Genomic DNA, 26225 nt, shown 5'->3' with positions numbered 1-26225 from the left:
CATTCTTTCTGGTGATTCCATTTAACATATTGCTGCTTGTTTAAGTGAAAAATAAATACCCGCTCAGTAATGGGTATTTCCCACTATAGCTGTAATTTCCCCTCTAAACTTTTTCCAGAGTTTCAAGTTTTTTACAAGATAATACTGATTTATTTTAATTCTTCTCAGGATTTCAGTCTCTCTTTTTGTTTGTTTTGTTTTAGTTAGAGATAGAAAATTAAGACCAAAAAGTTGTTGCATTTCAAACAATGTATTTAAAATATCTGGCATTAATACTTTAATAATCAGTATTCTGCAAACTTTATGCTAAACAGCTTGAGACTAGCAGTTGCAGAAGAATTTTACACTATTAGCTCATTCTCCAGCTGTGTCATCTTTGACTGGATATTAAACTTGTAGATTACAGTCATCTGCACTGAATTTTGAATTATGTACGTGGAAGAAGATAGTACTTAATATACATACACATGTACAGTTGACTAATGCTGTTGAGCAACAAGATCTTGAAGTTACCACCAATACTTCTGTGAAAATATTTCAGTGCTCAACAGTATTTAAACAATGCATCTGCCTCAGGGATAGACTGTGCAGTTCTAGTCCCTTAGTGTCAAAAAGGATATAATAAAACTAGAAAACTTGAAGAGGAAAGTAGTGTGGATCATCAAATACGTGAACCTAGTATCTCTGAGAGTAAAGACTAAATAGATGAAGATTTCAGTCTGCAAACAGAGCTGAGAAAGGGGCGTGATACATAGAGGTCTACAAAATCTTGAGTGCCCTGAGGAACTTGAGTAGGCAATGACAGTCTAGTCTTTTCTAAAGAAGACGTACTTCAGTACAAGACTTCTACTGTGCTGCTTTTGCAGAATTAAATTTGAGGTTGGATTTGACAAGGATTACATATTTGGGGCAGTCAGTCATAATAGCACAGAATCTACTTCAATCTCATTAATAATCTTGTAAAGATTTATAGTGGCAGCATTCCTTTGAACCAAAATAATAATAATTTTATTTAAAGACTAATGGTTCCTGTTTGCTACGGCTCAGATAAAATAGCTCTTAAATGGATACAGGAGAACAATTTTAAATAAGTCTTACGAAGATGAAGTAGATACCGAAGTCAGTTATTCAAAAGAAGCCATTCAAGGATATTCCTTCAAACAGGCAGAGCGATGAATGTTAGTTAAATCCAAGATATAACACTAGTATTTCATTACTAATGTAGTTTTGTAGGTCTGCAATGTAAAAGGTGATTTCTCAGTTCCATTAGTAAAGGAGATGTCAGACAGACTTCAGTAACTCTGCTACACTCATATGGCCTGTGTACCTCATTACAAAGGTTGACAAGTATGACAGAAGAATTAGGGAGATATTTTTCTTTCGAGAAAAACTGGATATACTGTTCTCCTTGTAACCTAGGCAGGAGAGGTCATTTGGAGCCTAAAGGGTGGTAAAACTTCTTAAGGGAAGAAGGAACTGGAATCTGCCAGTGCTTAGAAGTAGGAAGGAATGGCATATTGCCTTTGTTTGAGAGTTTAACTGTGTCAATTTAGTGGAAACCTTGAATTTTGTGAGAGCAACAGCATATGCCCATCTTGTTGATGATGAAAGACCGTCAAATCCATTTTCCCAGTAATGAAAATCCACTTCTCTTTTAGGTGACATGTAACATTCTTGTCCATAGAAATACATGATTTTAACCTTTTTACAGTTCTGGAAGTTTGCTACTATTTTTGCTTGCACTGTTCATGGAAGTCGATTGTTCGGCCTGGAGAAGAGGAGGCTCTGGGGAGACCTTATTGTGGCCTTTCAGTATTTAAGGGGGGCCTATAAGAAAGATGGGGACAGACTTCTTAGTGGGGCCTGTTGCAACAGGGCAGGGGATAATAGTTTTAAACTAAAAGAGGGGAGATTCATGCTAGACATGAGGAAAGAATTTTTTAAAATGAGGGTGGTGAAACACTGGCACGGGTTGCCCAGAGAGATGGTAGATGCCCCATCCCTGGAAACATTCAAGGCCAGGCTGGATGGGGCCCTGAGCAACCTGATCTGTTTTTTGGGTTCGATGTCGGATTTGGTGTTGGGTTTTTGTTTGTTTGTTTGTTTGTTTTTAATGCAGTTGTATGGCTGTTACATTACAGGACTTGACAATCCCATGGGTCCATTCCATCCCTCTCTTGATTATGTAGACAACTCAATTAGATCTAAGAGTCTGTGATGAGCAGTGTGGTTAGGGATAAAAACAGAGTATGCACTGCTTATTCAAATCAGAGATTTATAATCTCTTTCTGTGACTTTATACCAGGATGAAAAACCTTTTATCAGTCTTCACTGGATTTGAAATTGACTGTTACTATCCTCTATTAACTCAATACTTTTATGGGTTGCTTTGGTTGGCAGATTTGGCTTATGAACACACGTATTCTGATGCATGTAATGTGATTGTAATTTTTCTTCCTCCTTGATGGTTATTAATTCCACCTTTTTCAGGAATTCTCAGTTGAAACGGCAATATGTCTAAGTATCTCGTACTTTTTTTTTTCTCAATAAATATTATTTCTCAATAAATAATTTAACCTCAAATAGTGCCTTTTCTTAAAACAATTTGAAAAAAACACAGTCATAAAGAAAGTAGTTTAACTAGCTTTCTGTTAAAGTCACAAACTAGTATTACTATATATACTTTCTACTCAAGTCTCCAAGTGATGTTAGAACCCAAGTAAGTGCATTATATTAGCATTGGTAAGCAGTCATAGTATCGAACTGTTTCTTATGTGATTCATACTTGATTTCCATAATATTTTTAATAAGCTATTGTAAGAAACTTGCATTTGCACACAAAAAATTAGAAGGGCACACCTTATTGAAGTTTAAACAACTTCAAATATGTCATAAATTAAATGGTTTCATTTTCAAGAGGGCACAGGTATTTGAATATAATAGAAAATGTAGAAACATTATCTGTTGGTGTTTTCTAAAATTTCTCAGAGATTTTTGCTTTCAGAATTGTTTCAAAAAAGTTAGTTTCAATAAGAATTTTTTTCTATGTGGAAAAAAATGTAAAGACAGTCTTACCATGCTTTATGGCCCTGTCAACATCTCTAATGTCTGTATTGTTCCTTTTTGTGTGCTTTCTTTAAAATAAGTATTTTTTTAAATGTTTAAACAAAAATATTTTGCAAAATTATTAATTCATTTTAAAAATAAATAGAATTCTGTCTAAACTAAAATATGTCTTATGAGAGACTTGTGTGTCCTACTTTTTGATAAATACATTTTGCTAATGGTTTACTTTTGGCCATAATAGTTCTTTTTACAATGTTGTTATACTATGTTACACAATGTCATTAAAACCCTTGTGAGATACTTTATATAAAGTATAAATTATTATTAACTAGCAGTTAAAACATCTTTCAAAAATAGAAGTAAAACAGATAAATACAAAATACAAATTTTCATCTTCTACAACTGAACACTAATGTCTGCTTCTCACAATTCTCTAAATGACAGAAACAAGCTTCTTGTATTTGTTTCTTAGCCTAATATTTCACCTAAAAAAAAAAAGCAACAAAATTATACACTGTTGTCTTTGTTGTTTGAGCATAGGTAGTTTTTACAAAGTAACAGTTAACAGCAAAAAATTCTACTTCCACCTACTACCATTGCACTTCATTGTGTGGTGTAAGTATGCCTGTATATTTAGGGAGGAGATTTTCTTGTGGAATTATTTATTTGTGGACTTGCACACAATACTAGAAAAACCTTCTTTCTCTCCTAAAAGACTGTGGGAACCAGATTTTTTATAGTCTCAAAGATACCTGTTAGGTTTATTCTGAAGTTATCCATTAGATTTGTGACAGCAAGAGTACTGGTCAAGAAAAAAAAATGAAGAAGAGAAGTTTTATTTAATTTGTTGTTTTTCATTGCTAGTTAGTCTTAGAGTCAAATATTTTTACCCTAAATAAAATAAATACTGCAGTAACACTTTTAAATTTTTTTTCAATTTTTTTTTCTTTTTTCCTCAGAATTGAGGAACAACTGAATGCACAAATTAATTTTTTTTTATTAAGTATTTTAGGGCTCAGAATATTCAGAGTATCTTAAGATCACGTGATGGAGAGATCTCAGTTGTCCAGCCAGTGACTGTTGGGTTTTGGAAAGATCTGATTTGTTGCAAATTTACAGAAGATGTTATTTAAAGTTGCTTAGGTGTGAGAGGAACAGAATTTATATTGATGCTCAAATATCAGTCTTCTTGCATCTTAACTGAAAACTAACTTTTTAAAAAACCTTTTTGAAATACAGAAGTATGTCTAGAGACATGCAAGCGTGAATGTGTACAGCAAAGTACTATCATTTACAGAAAGAAAACCTTCTGTAGATTATTTTGTTATATTGTCCACATACCTAAACATATTTTTCAGTTGGCACTTTTGAACATAGAATTCACATAATCTAGACATTTGCCTGCTTTGTGTTTTTCTTTTTTTTTTTTTTTTTTTTTTTAATTGGACTGTGGAACTGTAGTATATTATTTTATTGAGAGTGCATGCAGCTTAAAATACTATCATTTATCAGTCTGCTCAGGTATGTGTTTTATATTCTGTATTTGGTATGTGGTCAGTTAGTCCGGGAAGCAGTCCATTAATATGTGTTTGATTTATTCTGTGTCCTGTAGACAGGTGGAGATTTTCTTTTGTTGGATGACATGTGTGTTCATTGAAAGAGAACTAACAAACTTGGAAACATGCCAAGGGGAAATGCATTCCAACATTGAAAATCATGTTGATGAAATGTGAACTCTGAGTCCGCATGTTAGCTTATTCTGACAGATTTACAAATGAGAAAGTAATGTAAAATCTTGAAGGTATTCTGTTTTACATTAGGGTCGTGAAGTGTGTTCTATAGCCGTTTGTGTTCACAGTGAAGAATTCACATAAAATTTTCATGAAGCTGAAGCTTACTCATCCATTTTAATAGGAAATGTATTATAGCAGGATGCCTTGTGTGATTTATGACATTTGTCAGTTTTTCGGAAAAAAGTATGCCTTTGTGTATATCTTCAGCTTCTCTTTTTCATCCACACTTACAGAACCCAAAGGATTGCAGCAAAGCTAAGAAACTCGTCTGTAATATCAACAAAGGCTGTGGCTATGGTTGTCAGCTTCATCATGTAGTTTACTGCTTCATGATTGCTTACGGCACTCAGCGAACCCTCATTTTAGAGTCTCAGAATTGGCGCTATGCTACCGGTGGCTGGGAAACTGTGTTTAGGCCTGTAAGCGAGACATGTACTGACAGATCAGGTACCACCACTGGGCACTGGTCAGGTAAGACTTATTAACTCAAAAATTTTCTCCTCTTTTTTTCTGATTCATACATGTAGAACTGTTTTGATACCTCTTTCTTTAATGTGATGTGGAGTGTAATAGCTATGACTGCAATTGTATACGTAAGCATCTTTTAAATACTATTTTTGCATTGTATTGAAAAAATATCATCCTAATTAAGAGATCTCTGTTTTGACAGAGATTTTTTAATACAAAATTTTTGAATTTCAGATTTAAATTATAATACTTCAGCAGTCTGCCACTATTTTATGTGCCAGATATGAATCTGGTTTTTACAGGAAGAGAATATTAAATAGAGGCTGTTGTTGGTAAATTTTAAAATAATATAACATGTTTCAAATATAAAGCAAAAGAAATACATAGCAAATGGTATCCAATAGTCATTCACACACCAACAAAATAATGAAATAACTTTTAATGTAAACTGAACTGACTCAGAATTCAGGTTGTAAAAACAGTGGCAATGTTATAGGCCAGTAAGTTGATGCATTCTTATACTAGGTCAAAAAATTTTGCTAGAATAACTGGATAAGCATTCATGTTTGGAGGATCGGATAATTTTGTTTGTCTCAAAGTAAACAGCATTAATTTTAATGGAATTCACACAGTAAACATCTCAAAGCGTTATTAACACATCCACGGTTTTATATTTTTTTCTATGTATTTGAATTTTTTTTCAGGTATTTGTTAAAATTGAGTAGGTATACAGCACCACTGGAGATGGCTGTCAGTATGCTAACTTTTTGCTCTCAATTTATGATAAATATTAGGAATATTTTTTAAAAATTAAGTTTCTGTACAGGCAGTTTTTGTGTGAACAGTTGTCAGCTGTTCAAAACATACATTTTATTGACTCTTCCTCTTTTGTTAGGTGTACTTATTTTTTCTAAGTCTGTAACTGGTATAACAGTGGGAGTTTATAAATGTTACAAGAAATGCAGGGAAGACACAATTGATCAAAAAGATTACAACTGACCCATGACTAGGTAAATTTAGTGAGATGTCTTCATTGATAAAAGGAGATTTTTGTAAAAAAACCCATAATTAAACACTTGGGTTAGAGAGAGATGGAAATACTTCGTGTTATTGACAATTACAGTACATATAATTATTGAATGAGTAGATAAGCTAACAGTTGGTGGAGAATGTGCTAAGCTATGGGCAAAAACAATTTAGAGTGGGAAACATTAAAGAAGATATTGTAGCACTTTTCAGGCTATATCTGTTTTATTTATCAGCACTGATGTGAATTTTGATTGTTAGCATGTGGCATGTTAATCTTATCCCAGAAAGGAATTTTGGCTCAGTAGCTCTGTGCTTAAGGACAGATAAAAAGGACTAATACTTTCATTATTTATGTTAGATGTGCCTACGGACTCAAGAATAGACTCAAGAATTTCTCTCCAGTATGTCCTGTAGCATGTATTTGGCAACAACAGTTGTGACTTGGATTTCATTGGGACATTTAAAAATTGTGTAGAGATTTTCAGTAGATGATTGTGTAAACTACACTCATCAGTAAGAGATAGTGCACTGATGAGGTGTTACTTTAACATGCAGTTTTCTCTTTAGAACTACAAGAGCTACAGCATGACTTTTGCAGACCAGTACTATCCCAGTGCTATAGAGACAATATACAGTTTGCCTGTTTGGACAGCAAGCAGAGCTTTTCAGTTCTGGGTTGACAGAAACTATTTTCCTCTGCACCATCTTCATTCTTTCTCTTCTGTTGCCTATCCCTGATACACAGATTTTGAATGGTGTGTAAAGTTACATGCAGGCAAGAATGGACAGATCTCCAAGTCATCAGAGGCTGTACATTGTACACTAGAGCCACAAGAAACATTCCCCTTCAAACATTTCTGACAGGTACAGGGTTATCCTGTGTTTCAGTAGAACTTTGAACTAGTCACTGGACTTGGAAATTAACAGCAATACAGAGATGGAAAAAAATAAAAAGTAGGAATTCCTTCCTTCTTTCACTTCATCTGTCTTTCTGTCTTTGAAATGTTGGAACATGTGGCCAGTGTCATAGGCACTTCCAGACAGGGAAAAATTATCTGTTCCGACAAGTGTCTCAGGTTTCACTTGTCATTCCATAGTGATTGTGCCTCTCATAGTTTCTAAAATTATTTGTGTCCTCAAGCCTATTATAGGCAGAACTGATACCTTTCAAGGATTTCTAGTTACATATAGTGGAATTGTCAGTATCTTCAACAATTGTACTAATTTATAGTTATTTTACTTCCTACTGAAAATTCATGGGAGTTGCATTGTATGCTGTAGTTTGTTTCTGAGAGCAGTGTGTTGTTCTGTTTGTTTCATGTGTATTTTTTTTTTTTCTAGAGAATCAGTAACATTTTTTATTAATATTGGATCCAATAGTTCTTGAAGATCTTTGTTATCTGGCTCATTAGCAGTTTAGTGAGGAAGTGTGCCTTTGAGAATATGTAGAGGAAGGAGAATTGTCTATGCAATGGGCAACTCAACCCCAGGCCTATTTGAATCCAGTCATAACAAAAATTAAACTTCACAAAAGTTTCCTTGATCTAACACATTGTATATGTTGAAGTGTCGATGAGATCTCGTACTTTCCACTGTTGTCTCTGTGTGCTGGTTTGACTGAAAATGGGTTAATTTTCTTCGCGCAGTTAGAAACCTTTCTTTTTCATAGCTAGCACACTCATTGTTTTGACTTAGTTTGAGAACAAGCAGATAACACCCAAACACAGAGCTAATGTTTTTAATTGCTCTGGTTTGAGAGCCAAGGACATTCTGAGTGCGATGCTTCCAGCTGTCGAGGAAGGCGGGGCAGAGATGGGACAGACCTTGACTGACATCCAGACTGATCAGTAAGAGTATTACATCCCATTAGCGTCATGCTTCCGGTTTTGGCTCTTCTGATCTCTCTGGTTCTTCCCTTTCTCTCTCTTGGGGTAGCCAGGAAGTTCGGTTGTGATGTTTAGCCCAGCCTTTTGCCATTTTGCAGAGGCCTCTGGGCTCTTCTGCCTTTTTCCTCTTTTCTCTCTCTGGGATCAGCTTTAGGACCAGGTGTGGCTTGCTGGGACTGGCTGCTCAGTTGTGGACAGAGCTTGTAAGGAATTACCCTGAGTATCTTTTATTTCTCTTTTATATATATATTTACTAGTAGTGTATTAGTATTTTGTTTTTAAACTGTGTTTATCTCAATCCAAGTTTCCCCCATTCCCTTTTGATTCTCTCCCCTGTTGGGGGCCACGGGAAAGGGATGAGTGACTGGCTATCTTGGTTGTTTTGCTAGCTCAGGTTAAACCACAACACACTGTGGAAAAGGTTTTACAAATATTTTTCTACTTCAAAGTATTCCTCAGCTGTTTGTAGTCTTTTTAGAAGGTTCAGGTACCTTGCTGAATTCTGAGGAAGGCAGGGCAGCGTAAATGTTACAGGGAGCTGGAGTTTAGGATAAAATGCAGAAACAGTACTTGCCTTTCCAAAGCAAGCACACATCTCTAGTTCAGTAAGCTAATATTTTGTCTTCTGTTGGCACTAAAGAGCATTTCCAAGTCCTGATTTTAGATACCACAACAAGAACAATGCTGATTAAAAGCAAAGCTTTTTGATCATGAACATAGTTCCTTGGAGAGGTTGTGCAGTCTCCATCTTTGGGGGTTTCAAGATCTGTCTGGCTGAAGCCCTGAGCAACCTGTTCTGATCTCATGGATGAGCCTGCTTTGAGCACAGATTTGGAGTAGATGTCCTCCTGCCCTATAAACCATGTGTTCTGGACAAAGATAGTAAATGAGTTTAACTGTAGGAAGTGTTGATTATAACTAATAATAAGTTGATTTTTTTTCGTAATGAACTGGCACTATCCAGAACCAGCTGTTATAGAAGAGGGTGAAAGTACAGGAACAGCAGACAAGTAAGGGCTAAGCTGTGTCAAAGAGAAATTCCCACGAAGGGTCAGTTCCTCCTGCTTTGGTTGTACATATGAATCCTCATACCTGCAGGTGAATCTTGCATCTTTCTCCATGTGGTTGATAGTCAGAACGTATCAAAATCTTCAGTATTCTCAATAGGAGACTGCATATCCTGTGCATATGGAATCTTGAAGATTTTAACTATTGACATCTAAGAGATCTCAAATTAACTTTTTCAGATTTACAAAATTCAGTTTACAGATTGATCCGTAAACATACTTGCATGCTTATGCAATTTATCAATATTTGCACATTGAAATAATGTCTCTTCATCAAAGCTTCAGGATGCTGCAAACTTTTATTGGAAAATTCAAGCAGATTTTGTGAAAGAATATTTTTTTCCAAAAATTATTTCTTAGAAATGGTTGAATATTTTCTAAAAATAAGTCAAAATGGAAATCTGACATTGAAAACCTCAACTAAAGTTTTATTCATGTTTGGCAAAGTTAGCAACTGAAACTGCCATCTGGGCATGGTTCTGGGCAGACCTCTTTATGTGACCACACGATTTAGTTGCACGCAGTTTTGTGAGCCTTGCATTTAGCAAAATAAGCTGTAAACCGGTGTTGTGGAGCATTTATGCACACGTGGCTTAAAAAGACTATATATTTTCATGAAAATCTGTTAAAATAGATCATGATTGCCTGAAATATGGGCTCTTGCTGATGGAAGTACAGATAATGTTTCCTTTAGTTCCCGAGAGGCTGTTTTTTTACAAATTAGTTTTTACATCTAGATCAAGTACCTCATCTTTTTCCTTGTCCTTTCTCACTGTGTTTCCCCCTGCATCCAATAAAAGATGGAGATTCTCCTTAGCTCTCCTTTTGTTGTTAATGTATTTATAGAAATATTTTTAATTGTCTTTTACTACAATAGCCAGGGCTTTGGCCCTTCTAATTTCCTCCCTGCATAACCTCACAGGGTCCTCCTGAGTTTCCTTCCCTGTCCTCCAAAGGTCATAAACTCTTTTTTTTAAGGAGTTCCAGCTGCAGCTCTCTGTTCAGTGGTCTTCTCCACCAGCTCCTCTTTTGGCACATGGGAACAGCCTGCTCGTGCACCTGTAAGATTTCCTTCTTGAAGCCTTCCTGGACTCCTTTGCCCTTCTGAGCTGCCTCCCAAGGGACTCTGTCAACCAGCGTCCTAAACAGGTCAAAGTCTGTTCTTTGGAAGTCCAAGGTAGCAGTTCTGCTGAACACTTACTCCTCCAAGTATAGAAGACCCGATCAGTAAATGAACGTTGTAGCTGAGGCGACCTCCGACCATCACATTGCCCACAAGTCCTTTGCTGTTCACAAGCAATAGGTCCAATGGGGCACCTTCCCTAGTTGGCTCACTGACCAGTTGTGTCAGGGAAGTTGTCTTCCATACCTCCTAGACTGTTTCCTCTCTGCTGTGTTGTACTTCCAGCAGACATCTGGTAAGTTGAGGTCCCTCTTGAGAACAAGGGCTAGCTATCGTGAGACTTCTCCCAGCTGCCTGCAGAGTATTTTGGCTACCTCTTCATCTTGGTTGGGTGGTCTGTAACAGACTCCCACCAGGATACCTGGGTTGTTGCCCTTCACCTCGATTCTTATCCGTAAACTCTTGACCCTATTGTCACCCTCATCAAGCTCTAGACAATCAAAACACTCCCTGACATACAAGGCTACCCCACCTCATCTCCTTCCTTGCTTATTACCTTCTGAACTGTTTATAGCCATCCAATGCAGCACTCCAGTTGTGGGAGTCATTCCACCATGTTTCTATGATGGCAGCTGTATCATAGTTTTTCTGCTGCACAATGGTTTCCAGCTCCTCCTGTTTTTTGCCAATCCTGCTTGCATTGGTATAGATGCACTTCAGCTGGGCTATTTATTCTGCCACCTTTCTGTGGAGAGAAGCTTTAATTCCTTTGTGGCCATTCTCAGGCATTTCCGTGGTTTCTAATGCATCAATAACCCTTGTGTCTTTGCTGCCACATGGCTTTCCATCCCCTATCTCCACTGAGAGGGCAGACCGAAGGGCCTGGCTAGCATGCCATCCTTCAAACACTAGCATGCTGCCCCTAGGTTTACCTCTAGTGAGCCTAGTTTTATCCCTTTTCCCTTTCAAATCTAGTTTAAAACTCTTTCAATGAGTCCCGCTAATTCCTGTGTAACGATCCTTTTTCCCCTTTGAGACAGGTGTAACTTGTTTGTCGCTGGCAGGCCTAGTGTCATGTAAACTGACCCGTGATCAAAAAACCTCAAATTCTGCTGGTGACACCAGGTTTGGAGCCAGGTATTCATCTGTTGGGTCTTTCTGTTTTTTCCCCTCATCTTTTCCTGCAATTGGAAGGATAGAGGAGAATGTCACTTGTGCTCCTGATCCCTTAACCAGTCCTCCCAAGGCCCTGAAGCCTCTCCTTGATTTCCCTTGGACTTCTTGTTGCAACTTGATCTCTGCCTACCTTAAAAATGAATAATGGATAATAATCTGAGGGCTGTACTAGGAAGTTTTCTCTTCCTATCTTTAATCCAGGCCCTGGGGAGGCAGCAGACTTCCTTAAGAAGTTGGTCCGGTCTGCATTTTGAGTCGTCTGTTCCCTTCAGAAGGCAGCCTCCTATGACAGAGACCTGTTTGTGGAACTAGTTTTGACACAAGGCCTAAGCCGACTTAACCTCAATGGCACCTCCAAGCTGAGTGAACCATCATCCTTGTTTGCTTCCTCTTGTAGAGCCTCAAATCTATTAGGTAGGGGCACCTGTGCAGGTGGGGTAGTTGCAGAGAAGATATGCCTGCTGTGCTCAGCAGGAACTTGTCGCCATTGCCCCCTGTCCCTTAAGTCGCTATGTTCAGCCAAGTGGAATGAGGATAGGGAATCCTCCATATCATGTGTCCGATCCACCTGTTGAGCCTGTCTCTGGGAAGGTAGGGTGGGATCCTAGTAGTCTCTCTCTCTCATACTCTCTGATGCTCCTAAACCTACCCACATCCTCCTGGAGCACTCTCACTAAGCAGAGGAGTTCCTCTATCTGGATGTGTATTCCATGGGTGTGCTCACTGCTGCTGTCTGGTACTCTGCAGCCTGGCACTGGGGTGGCAGCATGTTCCCACCACAGCTCTGTCTGGGAAGCGGCATCAGTCGTGGTGGATGCAGAGCTTGGAGAGCCCATGGCTTTCTGCTGAGTGGATACCATTGCTCCCTGGTCGAGCTGGCAGAGCTTCAGTGCCCTCCTGCATGCTCTTCCGTGCAAATTGCCACACCACACCCTTGCTGATGCACCACACTCTGCTTGCCTGCCCTGCTTGCTGGTGCTCCCTAAGGGCATCTTTTATACATGGGGGTGGGGGATTAGCTGCTGTTGCTCTTGACCCTGCCAAGGTCTTGTCAGCTGCTGCTGTGTGAGCTGTGGGCTCCTGGAAGCTCTCAGCTCCCCACCTCTGGAAATCCTCCCTGTGCACTTTCTTTCAGCTATGAAGGACAATCTTTTTGTGGCCAGCCTACTGGCCGGCCACACACAATATGAACTGCATTAAAGTCTCATCTTCTGCAATGGCATAACCACTGATGAAGAATGACACTGACAATTGATCTCTTTGACTAGCTTCAATCGGCTTCAGGAGGAATCCTCACTGGATACTTAATTGCCAGTAAATGAAAGACATTCTATCTTGCTGAAGATTTCTATATATGTTTTTAATGCCATTCTAAATGTATAGAGATTTTGAGTTATTTTCTAAATCCCTGTACCTTAACAGGGACAAATAAGACTGAAATTCTTAACTATTTAAAACCAGTTTGCCCACAAAACAACAACTTTAATTTTTTTTCTCTACAGCTTCTGGATTCAGCATAGGATTTTCTGGATTTTCAAAATACATGTATAAAAATGCATTGAATTTTCTACATTTCCATTTTTCATAAACAAAATTTTTCTCCTATAGTGTACTTATTTTGCTCTGTATATGGGTTTTAATGTTGTCTTATACTTATGTATCAAAAATATTAGTACAAGTGAATGCTTTTAACAAAATAACAGTGTAAATTACAGAAATAGGCCAAAAAGTCAGAAAACTGTATCGTCATCTTAAAGAAGTACTTTGATGTAATTTGCAGACCTGCATAGATAATAATTTAGTAGATTGTTCTTCATGACAAAATTGTTTAAATCTGTACATTTATATTTTTTTTTATTAAATTGCCTGTGCTTGACACTTTTATTTTAGTTTTATGAGCAACATAAAGTTTTGAGTTTTCTGAAGTCAATCTTCAGCAAAACAATTTAGATAGTAATCTTTTCTACAAAGAGCTAAGAGGCTTATATAGCTGATAATATACATATATTTAAAATATTATTGGTCTTGTCCTCTCCTAACTAGGCATAAAAGCTAATCTTGTCTGTTTCAGAAGAAATTATCATGTTTTTGGAATTTGGCAAGTAGGGTGAATTTCAATAAGCAAGCTGCTGGTAGTCTGATGGCAAGAGCAGTAAGACGTTCTCACCTGTGCTGAGAATTAGGGGTCATCTCATGCCTTGTCATCTCTGGCAGAAATTGTTCTTTGCATCTGACATGGCATTCCTACAAGACAAGTTCAGTTTTTCTAGCTTATATATGTTAAAAGAACGAGAATTCTATTGCAGGTTTTTGCAAATGCAGGACTTATTTTAATCAGTGGCATAATTTTTCCTTTTCCATTGTTTCATTCACTTTCATACTCTCCCACTAGAGAAAAAAAAAAACTTAATAAGAGAGAGCTTTATGTATGTTCTTTTTAATTTTAAAATTATACCTTGCCTGCAATTGTAATATAGCTGTAGTTCATTTTTCTTTGGTATCTATGGCCAAACTATTTATTAATAATTTAGGTAGGAATGGCTATAAGGAGCATGACTTTCTAGTCATAAGAACCAAAACTTAGATAACTTGTGAAGACATATTTATCATTTTTTTAAATTAATTTTTAAAAAAATAGTTAGTTATATTGAGCACGAATGTTTTTACTTGCCAGGTGATAATGTTCTGTTATCATTGCAACATGCTAAAACAAGGTAGGCCTCTTATCATTTTTCCTTGCTTATTTATGGTGTCCTTGTGGCATTCCCCAATAATACATTGAAGGAGGGCTATAAAATAATTACATAAAAGAATGGAACCATGGAAAAAGAAAACAGATTAAGAGAAAGGACAGATTCATATATGATGAGAAGTCAAATATGCATTGCATGACAGGGAATGAAGGGATGTGGAGGTAAAGAATCCAGCTTAATGTTTTAAATAACAGCGTGTGCTCCTTCCCTTAAGGCCTGCAAGCCAGTAAGATGAAAGACAACTTGAAAAAGGAAGCCTGAAACAAAGTTTCCTGCAGTTACCTTTGAATATTGGCTTTGCTGCCTCCAGCCAGGGCTTGATGAATGGATGCTTTTAAGGCAGGGCTACCCAGAGGGGAAAAAATGGCAGAGCTCTTCACTTCGTGGTAGTACCAGCTTTTAAGTATTCATTGAACTATAATCTTAAAATATGAATTAATTAATACGCTTGTATGTATAATTCAGGAACAAGAATAATGTGGGTACACAAAATTAATTTTTAATTTATTGAAACCAATCAGGCAACAGTCATCAAAAGGACCAAATGAAAATTGTGAACTCAAACCATAAAAAGTTCTGGAGAATTAATTGCAATAAATAAAAAAGTTTCATTCCATGAACTAGATCTTCCTTGACAGTGGTTTTTCTTTTACGTAAATCAGATGAATATTTAGTATTAGCCTAAAAACCCTTCAACTTGCATACAATTGTATGAATTGCATTTTGCTCCCATATTTCACTTTTCTTTATAAAATCTTGCAGAAAAATTGATCAATTTCTAATTCTTAATATTTTTTATACACTGACTTTCATTATTTACATTTTAATTCAAGCAGATTTACATTACTGTGAAGCATACTGGGGAATGGGGATTTGAGAAAAGAGAGCAGAACAGCAATCTGCCTTGTATTTTCCCTTTATTTCAGTTGCATTAATTTTGAAATCAAGCTGCTGATACTGTGTAGATTTTTTTTTGTTGTGAAGGTGCTTTTTAAGATGCTCTGTATGAAGACGTGTGTATGTAAACATGAGTAAATATTTGGAAAGTGTTAACTCTTAAAGCAAAGAGTTTGACCCCTCATAATCAGTGATTCTTTGGCAGCTACCAAGGTGAAAAGTGCTGGCTTCAGTTCCTGAGTCAAATGGGAGTTCATGCTGTCATTTATTTACTGTTCGCTGAAGGGAACATTTTAATCAATGACCTCATCACCTTTTTGGTATTTCATTGACTCATGGTAGTTTTTCAGTTAGTTTCTGGATTTTAAATTCCTTATTTATTTCAATCACTGTACAAATTAAATGAAGAAATAAAATTTGGGCAATTCAAACGATATGAAAGTGAGGGCTACAAAAGCACAGCCAAGTTTTAGCTCTAAATATTCAACACAAAAATAATTTTTTTCAGAGTAAAGGTTCAGGTTTATTTAAATGTAAGGAAAGAGACAACACTAGAGATTGCATGCAGAGTTGGGACTGATGTTGATAACACTAAACCATCTCTGGAAAGGCAACATGGTTGAGAAGTTTTTCCATGCCTCTTGGCATTTCCAGTGTTGTCAGCAGGACCAGAATTGATGGCTACTGTGATAATTAAGCCTCTGAGTGCTAGAAAATCTTGCCCAAACTCACAATTTAGGTCCGCTTCAGAGAATTAATGTCCCTGTTCCAGCTTCAATGTCTTATGAGGACATGTCTCCTCATGTTGTTACTCCTGACCTTTAGGCTTTGAGTGTGGATGAAGACCAAAGCAAAGATGGATAATGGTTTTAAACTAAAGGAGGGGACGTTCAGGCTAGAATAAAAAAGAGGATTAAATTTTTTCGATGAAGGTGGTGAAACACTGTCACAGGTTGCCCAGAGAGGTGGCAGATGCCCCATCCCTGGAAAAATTCAAGGCCAGGCTGGACAGGACTCTGAGCAACCTGATCTAGTTGAAGATGTCCCTCCTCATTGCAGGAGGGTTGGACTAGATGACCTTTGAAGGTTCCTTCCAACCCAAACTATTCTCTGATTCTGTAAACTTAGTATTCTAAGGAATTAGATCTGAGTTTTCAGAGCAATGCAGTAACCTGAGAGAGCAAAGTGTGATCTTTATTTATACCTAAGTGGAGGCTTACTGAATAGTAGCAAGAAGTTATTTTTGCCTTGCAGAGCAATGGCCAGACTGCAGCACACTGCCTAGTTTTGTTATCAGGCATTCAGAATGGATGTTGATAAATCTGAAAGGATTCTCAGAAAGAACTGCACTGATTCAAGGCTGGAAAAATCTGCTTTACAGTAAGAGATTAAAGAACGTCATTCAGTTTAAAAATGAAGCAAGTTTAAAAAGCTGATCCGGCCACATCTTATAGTTATTTCTATATGGGAAAAAAATCTACTTTTAGACAGAAAGAATGTGGCTGGACAATTCAGATTGGAAATAATGTCTGGTATTTTTTTGTGGAGAGATTGGCTGACTACTGTAATATTTTGTTCGGGGGATATGGTTAATTCTTGATCAGTGAGTTTTCATTTCATCAAGATTAAATATGTTCTTGAAAACCATAGATTGTCTCAGTTTCAATCTTTTATTATTTTACATGTGTAGTGTAGAAAGTTTTCATGATTTCAGTGACCCAGATGGAGTTGCAGTCTGGTGTACAGTAAACAGGCTGGGATGAGGAAGGCTGAATAGAGCCATCAGCAAGGGAGTAGCTGTGCCTTGGGTGAGCATGAGTCCTTTATTTGAAACAATCATTTACCTGCTGTTGCTTAAGAGAAGATTGGAACTGCAGAAAAACAAAAGGAAAAATAAGTTGACACATTTTTTAAAAATGTTTATTTTACTTTTTTGAGCGAGGTGATTCAATTAATGAAAAGACACACAAGTTATAACGGAAGAGTTAGACGTTGTCTTTGAGTATATGGTAATACTTTTTCAAGTATCAGATCAGTGCTTAACTTTATGAACAAAACTGTTAGTGGAATAAAAGAAGGCAAGTCTTAGAGACAAAGGGAAGTCAAATTCATTTAACCAGCTGATCTTACAGTGAAGGAAAACACTTTACATATATAGGAGAGGTGGGAGGCAGAGGGAGAGAGACAGATTTGTGAGATTGAGCCTACTTAGCGATGCATAATGTCTTTGCGGGCATCAGGAGTCTGAGATGGTTATAAATTTTGGAAAAAGATATTTTCTAATCGTTAAAAATTGACTTCAAGATGCTTTGGAACGTTTTTAAATCCTCTTCTGATTATAAGTCTTTGAATCAAAAATATTCTGAGTTTATAATATTCAGAAATAAAAATTAAACTGGTAGAGACAAATTAAAAATAACACAAGGGGTAATGAGGCAAAAATTGTGGTATATTTCAAAAGCAATTATGTTCGTTCCTGGTAAGAATTCTATCTCATGAGACATAAGTAAAATAAATTGCCTTTTTTTTTTTTTTTTAATTGACAATACATTTACGCTGATGTTATGAACAGCAGACCAGACAAAAGTGCTGTGATTCTTTTTCAGTTTTATCACTTCTTAAATTAACAATTAGGCATGCAACATTTTTTATCATTGCAATTCAGTATTTAGTGTTGCTTTATATGAAATACACATCCTTTATAAAATATAAGTTGATGCTTTCTGGATCTCAGAGAAACTGAACAGCATACTTCGCTGTAGCTTTACAAGTAATTTAAAAGACAATTTGTCATCCTGTTTTGAACCATTGGTAGAAGAGATTGTCATTTTTTTTTTCCTGCTATGAATCAATTCTCATTAACTCATATTGACACAGAAAATAGTTTCTGAAAGTAAAATCTTGTCATATATGTAAAAAAAAAAAAATAAAAATCAGCAGACTATGAAGAAAGTTGTAATTAGAAGATATTTGGTAATGTAATTGAATGCAGTTCCAAGAAAACTGTTAAATATATTCCTGTTTCTTTTTTTTCCCCACTTCGTCCTTTTTTCAAGAGAGTTTACTTAATATAGATTATCTACCCATTGCAGCATAAGTGAAGAGTCCAGCCTTCCTTTAGCCCTAAGTTAAATTGTAGCTTAAAATTACATTATTTATTTTAAATTATTTTGAAATTCTTGCTACAGCTTTTTTCTTGTTATGAAAATATGATTATCCAAAATCAGATAAAAAGTCTTTAGAGTTCATCTTAAGAATATATTAGTTATCGTCATAGCTGCATTTATATATAATAGATTATTGCCTGAAAATTGGAACATGGTGTCTGTAATTATTGTTTCTCTTACAGAAGCACCTAAAAGCATTGTTTCATTTTTAAGGAGGCAAATACAATGAAGTTGCTTGATGTTGTTAAAAGGCATTTAAAAAGCAACTAACAAAACAAAACAAAAAAAACCAAACCAAAACAAAACAATCAAAACACACAGACAACCAAAAACTTTTGTACAAATGAGAAAAATAGGAAAGAATATAATTTCTAGCAAATTACGTATGAAACCATCCTAAGGAAGGCCAGAAAAGATTTTGAGGAGAAACTTGCTAAAGGCAAAAAACTTGATAATAAATCTTTTTTCTAACACATCAGAATTAGAAAGCCTGCCAGAAAATCTGAAGGGCCAGTCAATGGTCAGAGGTTGAAAGAAAGACTGAAAGGAGAAAAGGCTGTAGTACAAACTATGAAAATCTTTCATATCCACACTCATTATAGAAGAGCTTAGGAAGGCTCCCATACTGGAATCTTTCTTAATAGGGAACACTTTGAATGTTTTTTCTCAAACAAGTATCATTGATAGCATTTCACAACAAAACATTTTGTTTATAATTGCTATTTGTTTATAATTGCTAATCATTTATTATTGCTGTTCTACAGAACAATGGGAGTTAGCTGAAGGAATATCAATTTTCAAAAAGGGTTCCAGCAAATCACAGACTGTGTATTGGACAAGCTGACAGAAATAATGAAGAATCAGTTTAGAGAATACACAAAAAATATGTTACAGTGGAGAAGAGTAAATGAGAGTTTTATAGAAGAAAATGTCTCAGAAATTCAGTAGATTTGAAAGAGGCAAAAAATATGTTAGGTATGGAAGACTGAGCTCATTTCATATCCTGCACTTCAAAACAGCATTTCAGAAGGCTTCCCCAGATGTAAACTACCATGAGGTAAAAGAGAAGCTCCTGATGTATATAAAATTGGGTTAAAAGAAACTTCAGAGGGCAAGTGTAGAAATTCATGATTAATATTTGTTAGCGGAATCAGTCACCAGCAGAGACTGATGCAAAATTTACATTTCAACGTATTCATGTATCATCTGGCAAAAAGGTGGAGTGTGAGATGGCAGTATTTCTAATGATTAGAAGGTATTTTTGTTAGCGATGGTGAACATTCTGCCTGAAGAGTTGCAGAAGGCTCTAGCAGTAGTGGCTGTGAAATAAAACAGCAGATAAAAGTCTGTGTTGATAAAGACCAGGCAATGGGGAAGAATGACCCTGAAAATACATTCAGTGGTGAGATCTGACTATGTGTTGCTATTTAAGAAGCGTGGCATCACATCCAGTAGTCTCTGTACCATAGTAATATGTTTGCCTAAAAATGTGCACTTAAACTTGTTTTTCAATATTTCACCTTCAGTATTAGAGAGTGCCTATTTAAACTGTAATACTAAAGGCACTGGGTGGCTCAATTCGTATACAATGAGAAGGTTTTTAATTTTCAGGTCACAAGTTCATATCTATGGTTTAAAATCAGTCTGGGTAATGATTGCATCTCTAAAGTAAGTACATGGACTTCTTGAGCCACTGCTTCTGTTGACCCCTATTTTGGCAGCCTTTCCAGAAGCAGAAAGGCTTGCATGAACAAAGCGAATTGAATTCTTTTACCCCCCCGCTCCCAAGTTTAGAGTAAACCCCTGATGATGATGTTGTGTTTTTGCTGATATTTTACACTTTTTGTGTGTAAGTAGAAAACTACATACTTCAGTTTTCTGCACAGCTGTTTTCACAATAATACCACTGTCTTTCAAAAAAAAAAAAGGATAAACTATATAACCAGCTGTAACTTTTTCACAAAGAATGTTAAGTGTGATCAGTATTAAAATCAAGTAGCTGGCACTTTGTTTATTCACTGGCAGTTTGTTTATTCCTGAAAGATCTAATGCTTGGAAATTGAAATGACAGGAGATGCTGTCATTTCTTGTATATTTCTTTTGGTTTTGCATAGAAGAATGTTGGCCTTTTTTCTTTCAGTGCAGTTGTGGGTTTTTGTTTGGTTGTTTTTTGGTGTTTTGTCTGTTTGTTTTCCATTTGTAGCAATACGTTAAACATTGTCTTAGAGCTTGTGACACCAAGTTCACTTGTACAAACCCAAATCTGACATACTAAGCTAAATCCATTTGTATTTTAATAAGTTCTTCAAAAAATACATCTGTGTGCTCTTTTACACCATAATCAATCAAGCCCACAATATTGAGTGTTGATTCTGATTAAGCCATTTATATAGGCTAAGCGTACTATTTGTTCTCATTTAATTGTATGAGGAATTACATTAGGTCTATTATTGATTAAGGAATGGTGTTCTTAGAGGTCGTTTTCCATGTCAGCAGCATTTTTCAGCAGAACGGGAGATAAATGGGGAATACATTACTTTTAAATACAGCCATTGTTCAGTAAATTTTCCAGTGGCAGAAGTAAGAATGTATATATTTCTTTAATGTTTTAAGTATATAATCATGCTATCTCTCCAGTAATGTTCAAGGAGCAAAAATGTGGAGGTTTTATACAATGATTTCTCCTTCTGTCACTGTTAATTTAGATTAACATTTGATGTCTGTATAAAATGTGATTAAGTTTGATAACAGTTCCATGCATGGGCTGGACCATCAATAGGCCAGCAAACACAGTGTTCAATGAGAATTATTTAAGTATGATGAAGTGAATGAAGGTAACCTAGAATAAGGGAATTTTATTCATGAATAAATATGCCCACTGAATTAATTATTTTCAAAATAGCAGAGGCTTATTTCCCTACATTTCTTGATTATGGGAAGTTGAAACGCTGGCATTATTTTCTAGACTTGGAAATCTAAGGAGTACACGAAGAGGGCAAAAAGGACTTCTGACTCTCTAGTGGTACCAATGACTGATCACATATTTGATCACGTATCTTATGCTGTTCATATGAAATATTGTTTTTTGAAGCCTGGCTTTCCCATTTCCCTAAAAGGTTGATGTTGCTTCCATCTGCTAGCAAAACTAGCACTAGTAGGTTAGTGATTAACCGCAAACTTTTCTCACAAGCATTAAATCATGGATGACAAATCATAGATTGGTAAACAAATGCCACGTTTTCATTACAAACTGTAAAAGTCTTTTGTTTAACTGTCACTCTTCTAAGCATTTTTCCATAAGCAAAAAGCTACAAATTGGCATAATATTAGAGTTTATTTGATTTAAGGTAACCATTCTTTACTTGAAGTTGTACTGTAGCATGTACACTAGGGAAGAGTACAAATGTATTTTCTGTTCAAATGAAAAAAATCAGTGTTTTTTGAATACCAAGAGACAGCATTAGGCAAACTGAGAGTAAAATTACCTCAGAAGTATGTTAGGTCTAAAACAATCTTAACACAATTTCAAATGTTAATCTGAGTTCTTTGTTTGGGTGCATAAATTTCAATCCAAACTGAAGCATTCTCAGATTTTGGGGAAATTGTCACCTATATCCTAGTTTTGAGTTACTTACTAACACTTTACACTAATCATTACAATGTAAGCAATGTTATGGTTAAGTAATACTGCTTTTAAGTAATATTTGAACAAGGATAATCTGAACTGGAAGCTGTGGCATTGAATTCAAGTCATGGAAGCATTTCATCTAAACCCTTCCTCTGTCTTGAAAATGGTTACTACCATTTCCAGATGAAAGGCATCCCAGAGCACCTCCAGCACTAGAGGTTATCACTCTGATACTTGGGAATGTATCATTTAATATGGGGTCATCCTTTCTATTAATGCAGATACTATTAATTCTGTATAGAGAGGCTGTAGTTCAAGGCTGGACATTTCATTCATTCCCATATAACTTTGCCAAATCCTAAAGGGTTCTTGTCTTTTTGCATTTGAGTACTGAATTAAAAAAAAAAAAAACAACACCAAAATGTCAACTAATTAGTGAAAATCTATTCCTTTCATAGATTCAGAATGTCATACTGAAAAATGCTTTTATTGCTATATATTTTGTTTAGATACGATGAATGAACTAAGTAGGCAAATGGTACTCAATACAGTTTTTCCACCATGTGAAATAACTGAAAGCTCTACCAAAGCTTTTAAGGCAGAAATAATTTCTTGCATTTTATATTTGTTTCTCAATCTTTAGGCCTTCAGCCTGCTGATTTCTTCCTAGTGGTGCGAACAAATAAGGAATTTGGAAACCTGCATTTTGTTCCATTGGTCTTCTGCCTACATTGGAAGACACGCATTTATTTTGTGTATTGAAATCACATTACTTATTAGGACAGAAAGAACACTTTTTATCTTTACGTTGTGCGTTTGATTATGGATAGGATTTTCAAAGAACCAGAATGATGTGAGGAAATAAATACTATTGAAAGTCAGTTGGACTTGTATTACAAAGACATGTTGGTTGTTCCGGAGCTCTGGAAGTTAGGATTTTTGCTGGAGCAGAAATAAGACTACCATCAAAGTTTTATTTTTTGAGACTGAGCTGATAAAACAGTATCTTTGGCAGATAATTATTTTAGCCAAGTTACTTGTAAGTGCAGAGGTTTTGTCATTATGCTGTGTCTTTCTATCTGCTCCTTCCTTTTTTTTTTTTTTTTATCCTGACAGCACATGTTCTGATTATTGGATTAATTTTGGCCAAATTTGACCAAAAGAAATAGGTCTTGTTAAAGTCTCTCAAAAGTCCTCAAAAGAGGCAGCCTGGGTATGTGTGTAGAGGCAATGAAGCCAGTATTCAGGCCTACCAGAAAATGAGAAGCAGTGACTGATCACAGACATCACTTTCTGGTACAGAGAATGCTAAGAGGCACAGGAGTATGTGAGAGTAGTTCCAAGAGTTGTACAAGAGAGTAGAGGAAAGGATGCAGGAAAACAGCCTTGGGAGTGCTGAGTTGAGAAAAGTAATAGAAGATGTGTTGGCATGTTTGAAAACAGTTTGGTTTATTCCCTCCTGAAGCTATCAAGAATCTGCCTCTTGGGGTGACAAATAGGACAACACAACCCATATGGTATATAAAACCTGAAAAAAAAAAAAAAGACTCTATTTTCAGTTTACTTAAAAATGAATTGCACCAAATTTATGCAATACCTGCCTGCCTTAAAAGGTTTGATTAGCTAAAGGATGATTTAAAAATTAGTAAGTGGAACACCAGTGAGAAAGTAATCAGAAACCAAGTTCAAATATTTTGTATTAAAAATGTACAAAGCAAAATCTTAGAGCAAAACCACTTAGATATACAAGTTATATTTTACATTGATGACTTTAAGAGAAAAAATAGGGTGATTTATTGCATTTTAATTCCATTTTATATTTCAAACTATGGCATTAAGTCCTTACTAGTTGACTCTAATAATGTTTGGAAATGCCCAAAACATAGTTGTAGCAGGTGCAGTCTGCAGCACAGAAGAGATAAAAACATACTTTTTATTTCTTCTGAACTAGTTGACAATTCATAAATAGCATAACACACCGTGACTTTGCGTAGTTTCCTTTCTTATTTTGTCTGCTTTGCAAAGAAAAGCATTGAGATATCATTGAAGTTGATGAACCATGAACCTGCTGTCTTTGCAATATGTAACAGTATCCAGCAAGACAATGAGGAGCCTTGTGAGAGTTCAGCACAGTCCCTCTCACCATATCCCATGATAATCTAACAGCATTCCTAGCACTCTGACTATCTTGTGTGATTGAATTTAGAATTGTTCACTCAGTTGGGGTGAGGTTTCAAATTGATAGTAAGTCTTTCAGGTTGTAGAGCTTTGTCAGGTAGAGCTGTGCTTAGTCTATGCAAGTTGATATCATCTTAAATAAGTATTTTGTAGAAAAAGGAAAATAGTGAAGCTATTGCATATTTATTTGAGTTTATTCAGCTCCGTTTCCAGCGACGCAAACAGAAATGAAATTGAAATTCTCATTTACACAACAATAATGTCCTTTAGCACAGTATTCCTTGAAATACTTTTAAGGACAACTTCTTGAAAGAATACTTTGAAATTAGATGATGAATTTTGAAATAACAGGAAAATGAATAAAGTGCTCAAACAGGTATTCAGTTAACATTAAATAATAGTATCGATCGTTACTTGAAACAAGGTGACATTTTGCTGTTCAAAGTAATGTACATCCAACAAAAATACCTATTCAAATGCAGGTCTGAGCCAATGTTCAGGTGGCAGGAAGTAAGGTAAGGTAAAATGACAAAATTTCAATGGTCATTTTGATCCAAATCAACATTTTTGGGCATTCAAATAAGTTGATATGAAAGATATGAATGGGAAAAGTTTCTAAATGAGCTTTAAACTAGGATGACAAAGATGAAATTTGAAAAGTAGACCATCAGTAAGATTATACCAAATCACAAAAAAATTTATTTAAGTCCTGTGAGCTATAAAGTAAGCGATTAGGCACATTTGGATAGTGTAGGGAAGCAAACTTACGTTTTTATAACACACACAGCCCATTTCAGTATTTAAAAAGTAATCAGTGGTACTCCTGGAAACTGAAACTGTATTACTGATCTATTAGTGATGAACCTATAAAAAAAAAATCAGTTTCGTTACAGTCCATGATTTTGTTCCGGAATATGTTGTTATGATAAAAGAATGACTATTGTCAATATTGCAGTACTTTATGGCTGTTACAAAAACACTCAATCTTTTGATTACTTAGTGAAGTAAAAATGAATTAAGTTGCAGAACTTTGGAGGGCAATTATTTAGATGAATCCCAACTGAGAAATAGGACCTGGAATCATATGAAAGTTAAGCTATAAATAGAATTATAGAGGCAAATTTTGGCAGCCGTAAAAGCAAAATATATCACACTGGAAGTAGTAGCTTGAAGTATCGCTGAAATGTAAACTACCGATAACAACTCTAGAGGTGTCTTCCAACCTAAATAATTCTGTGATCAAATGTCAAAGTTGGACCTGCACTGGAACAGGGAATTGGATCTGATTGACAGTATGATACTGTGATTTGAACTACCAACATGAGAAAAAGATAGAAGCATTTGTATGGATTATTACCTTTTATAGCTTATTTATTTTTTAACAAAATACAGCGGGGAAGTGGAAGAGCTAAAGTATTTTAAAATTCAGAGAATACATAGCTGAAAACTGAAGAAGTGTGTGGACAAAAAGATCATTCTGTGTTTTTAACCCAGCTTCACTATCTTCAGCTGATCAGCTACAACTCAGATCAATCAAGAATATGACAATGTTTTTGGAATGGGTATGCTTGCCTATCCATCTGACAGAGTTTTTGCTACCTACTGTGTAATTGATTTTGATTGCAGCTTATTTCTGAGCAGACTAAAACAATGTCCTCATACCCAAAATTTCCCTGGAAGTTTTTTAAACTATGCTTGTTGAGACAATATCATTACCTATTAGGAGTGTTTCCATGAACACTGAAAAAAAGTGATCGGGAGGATAAGAAAGCTCTTGCTTGCCTATAAGGCAGTTGCAGAGTTGTTTACTCCTGCAGGTTACTGAAGAGTTACTCTTCACTGGTTTTGTCCAGGATAAAAGCAAACAGTTGCTGTAAGTTTTACTGCATCTGCTATCTCATGCTTTTTAGAGTGAGTGAAGACTAATGGGATGTGTTTTCTTCATTGTTCAGAATGATAATAAAGGTAATAAAAACTAGAAAGAAGTTTCCTAG

At 35.9% G+C, this 26225-nt stretch overlaps 1 protein-coding gene across 3 annotated transcripts in view; it reads left to right on the top strand.

The window, feature by feature from the left end:
* The window catches only part of FUT8 (fucosyltransferase 8), a 128525-nt gene that overhangs the window by 84574 nt on the left and 17726 nt on the right, over window positions 1-26225 (top strand). For all 3 annotated transcript variants that reach the window (XM_065839813.2, XM_071809116.1, XM_071809117.1), the window contains one exon: window positions 5093-5330. In XM_065839813.2, coding sequence (XP_065695885.1) covers window positions 5093-5330 — 238 coding nt within the window. The remainder of the gene's footprint in view (window positions 1-5092; window positions 5331-26225) is intronic.

This window comes from Patagioenas fasciata, chromosome 5, assembly GCF_037038585.1.
Source record: "Patagioenas fasciata isolate bPatFas1 chromosome 5, bPatFas1.hap1, whole genome shotgun sequence".
Taxonomy (NCBI): Eukaryota; Metazoa; Chordata; class Aves; order Columbiformes; family Columbidae; genus Patagioenas; species Patagioenas fasciata.
This window is presented reverse-complemented; position numbering and strand designations above follow the sequence as displayed.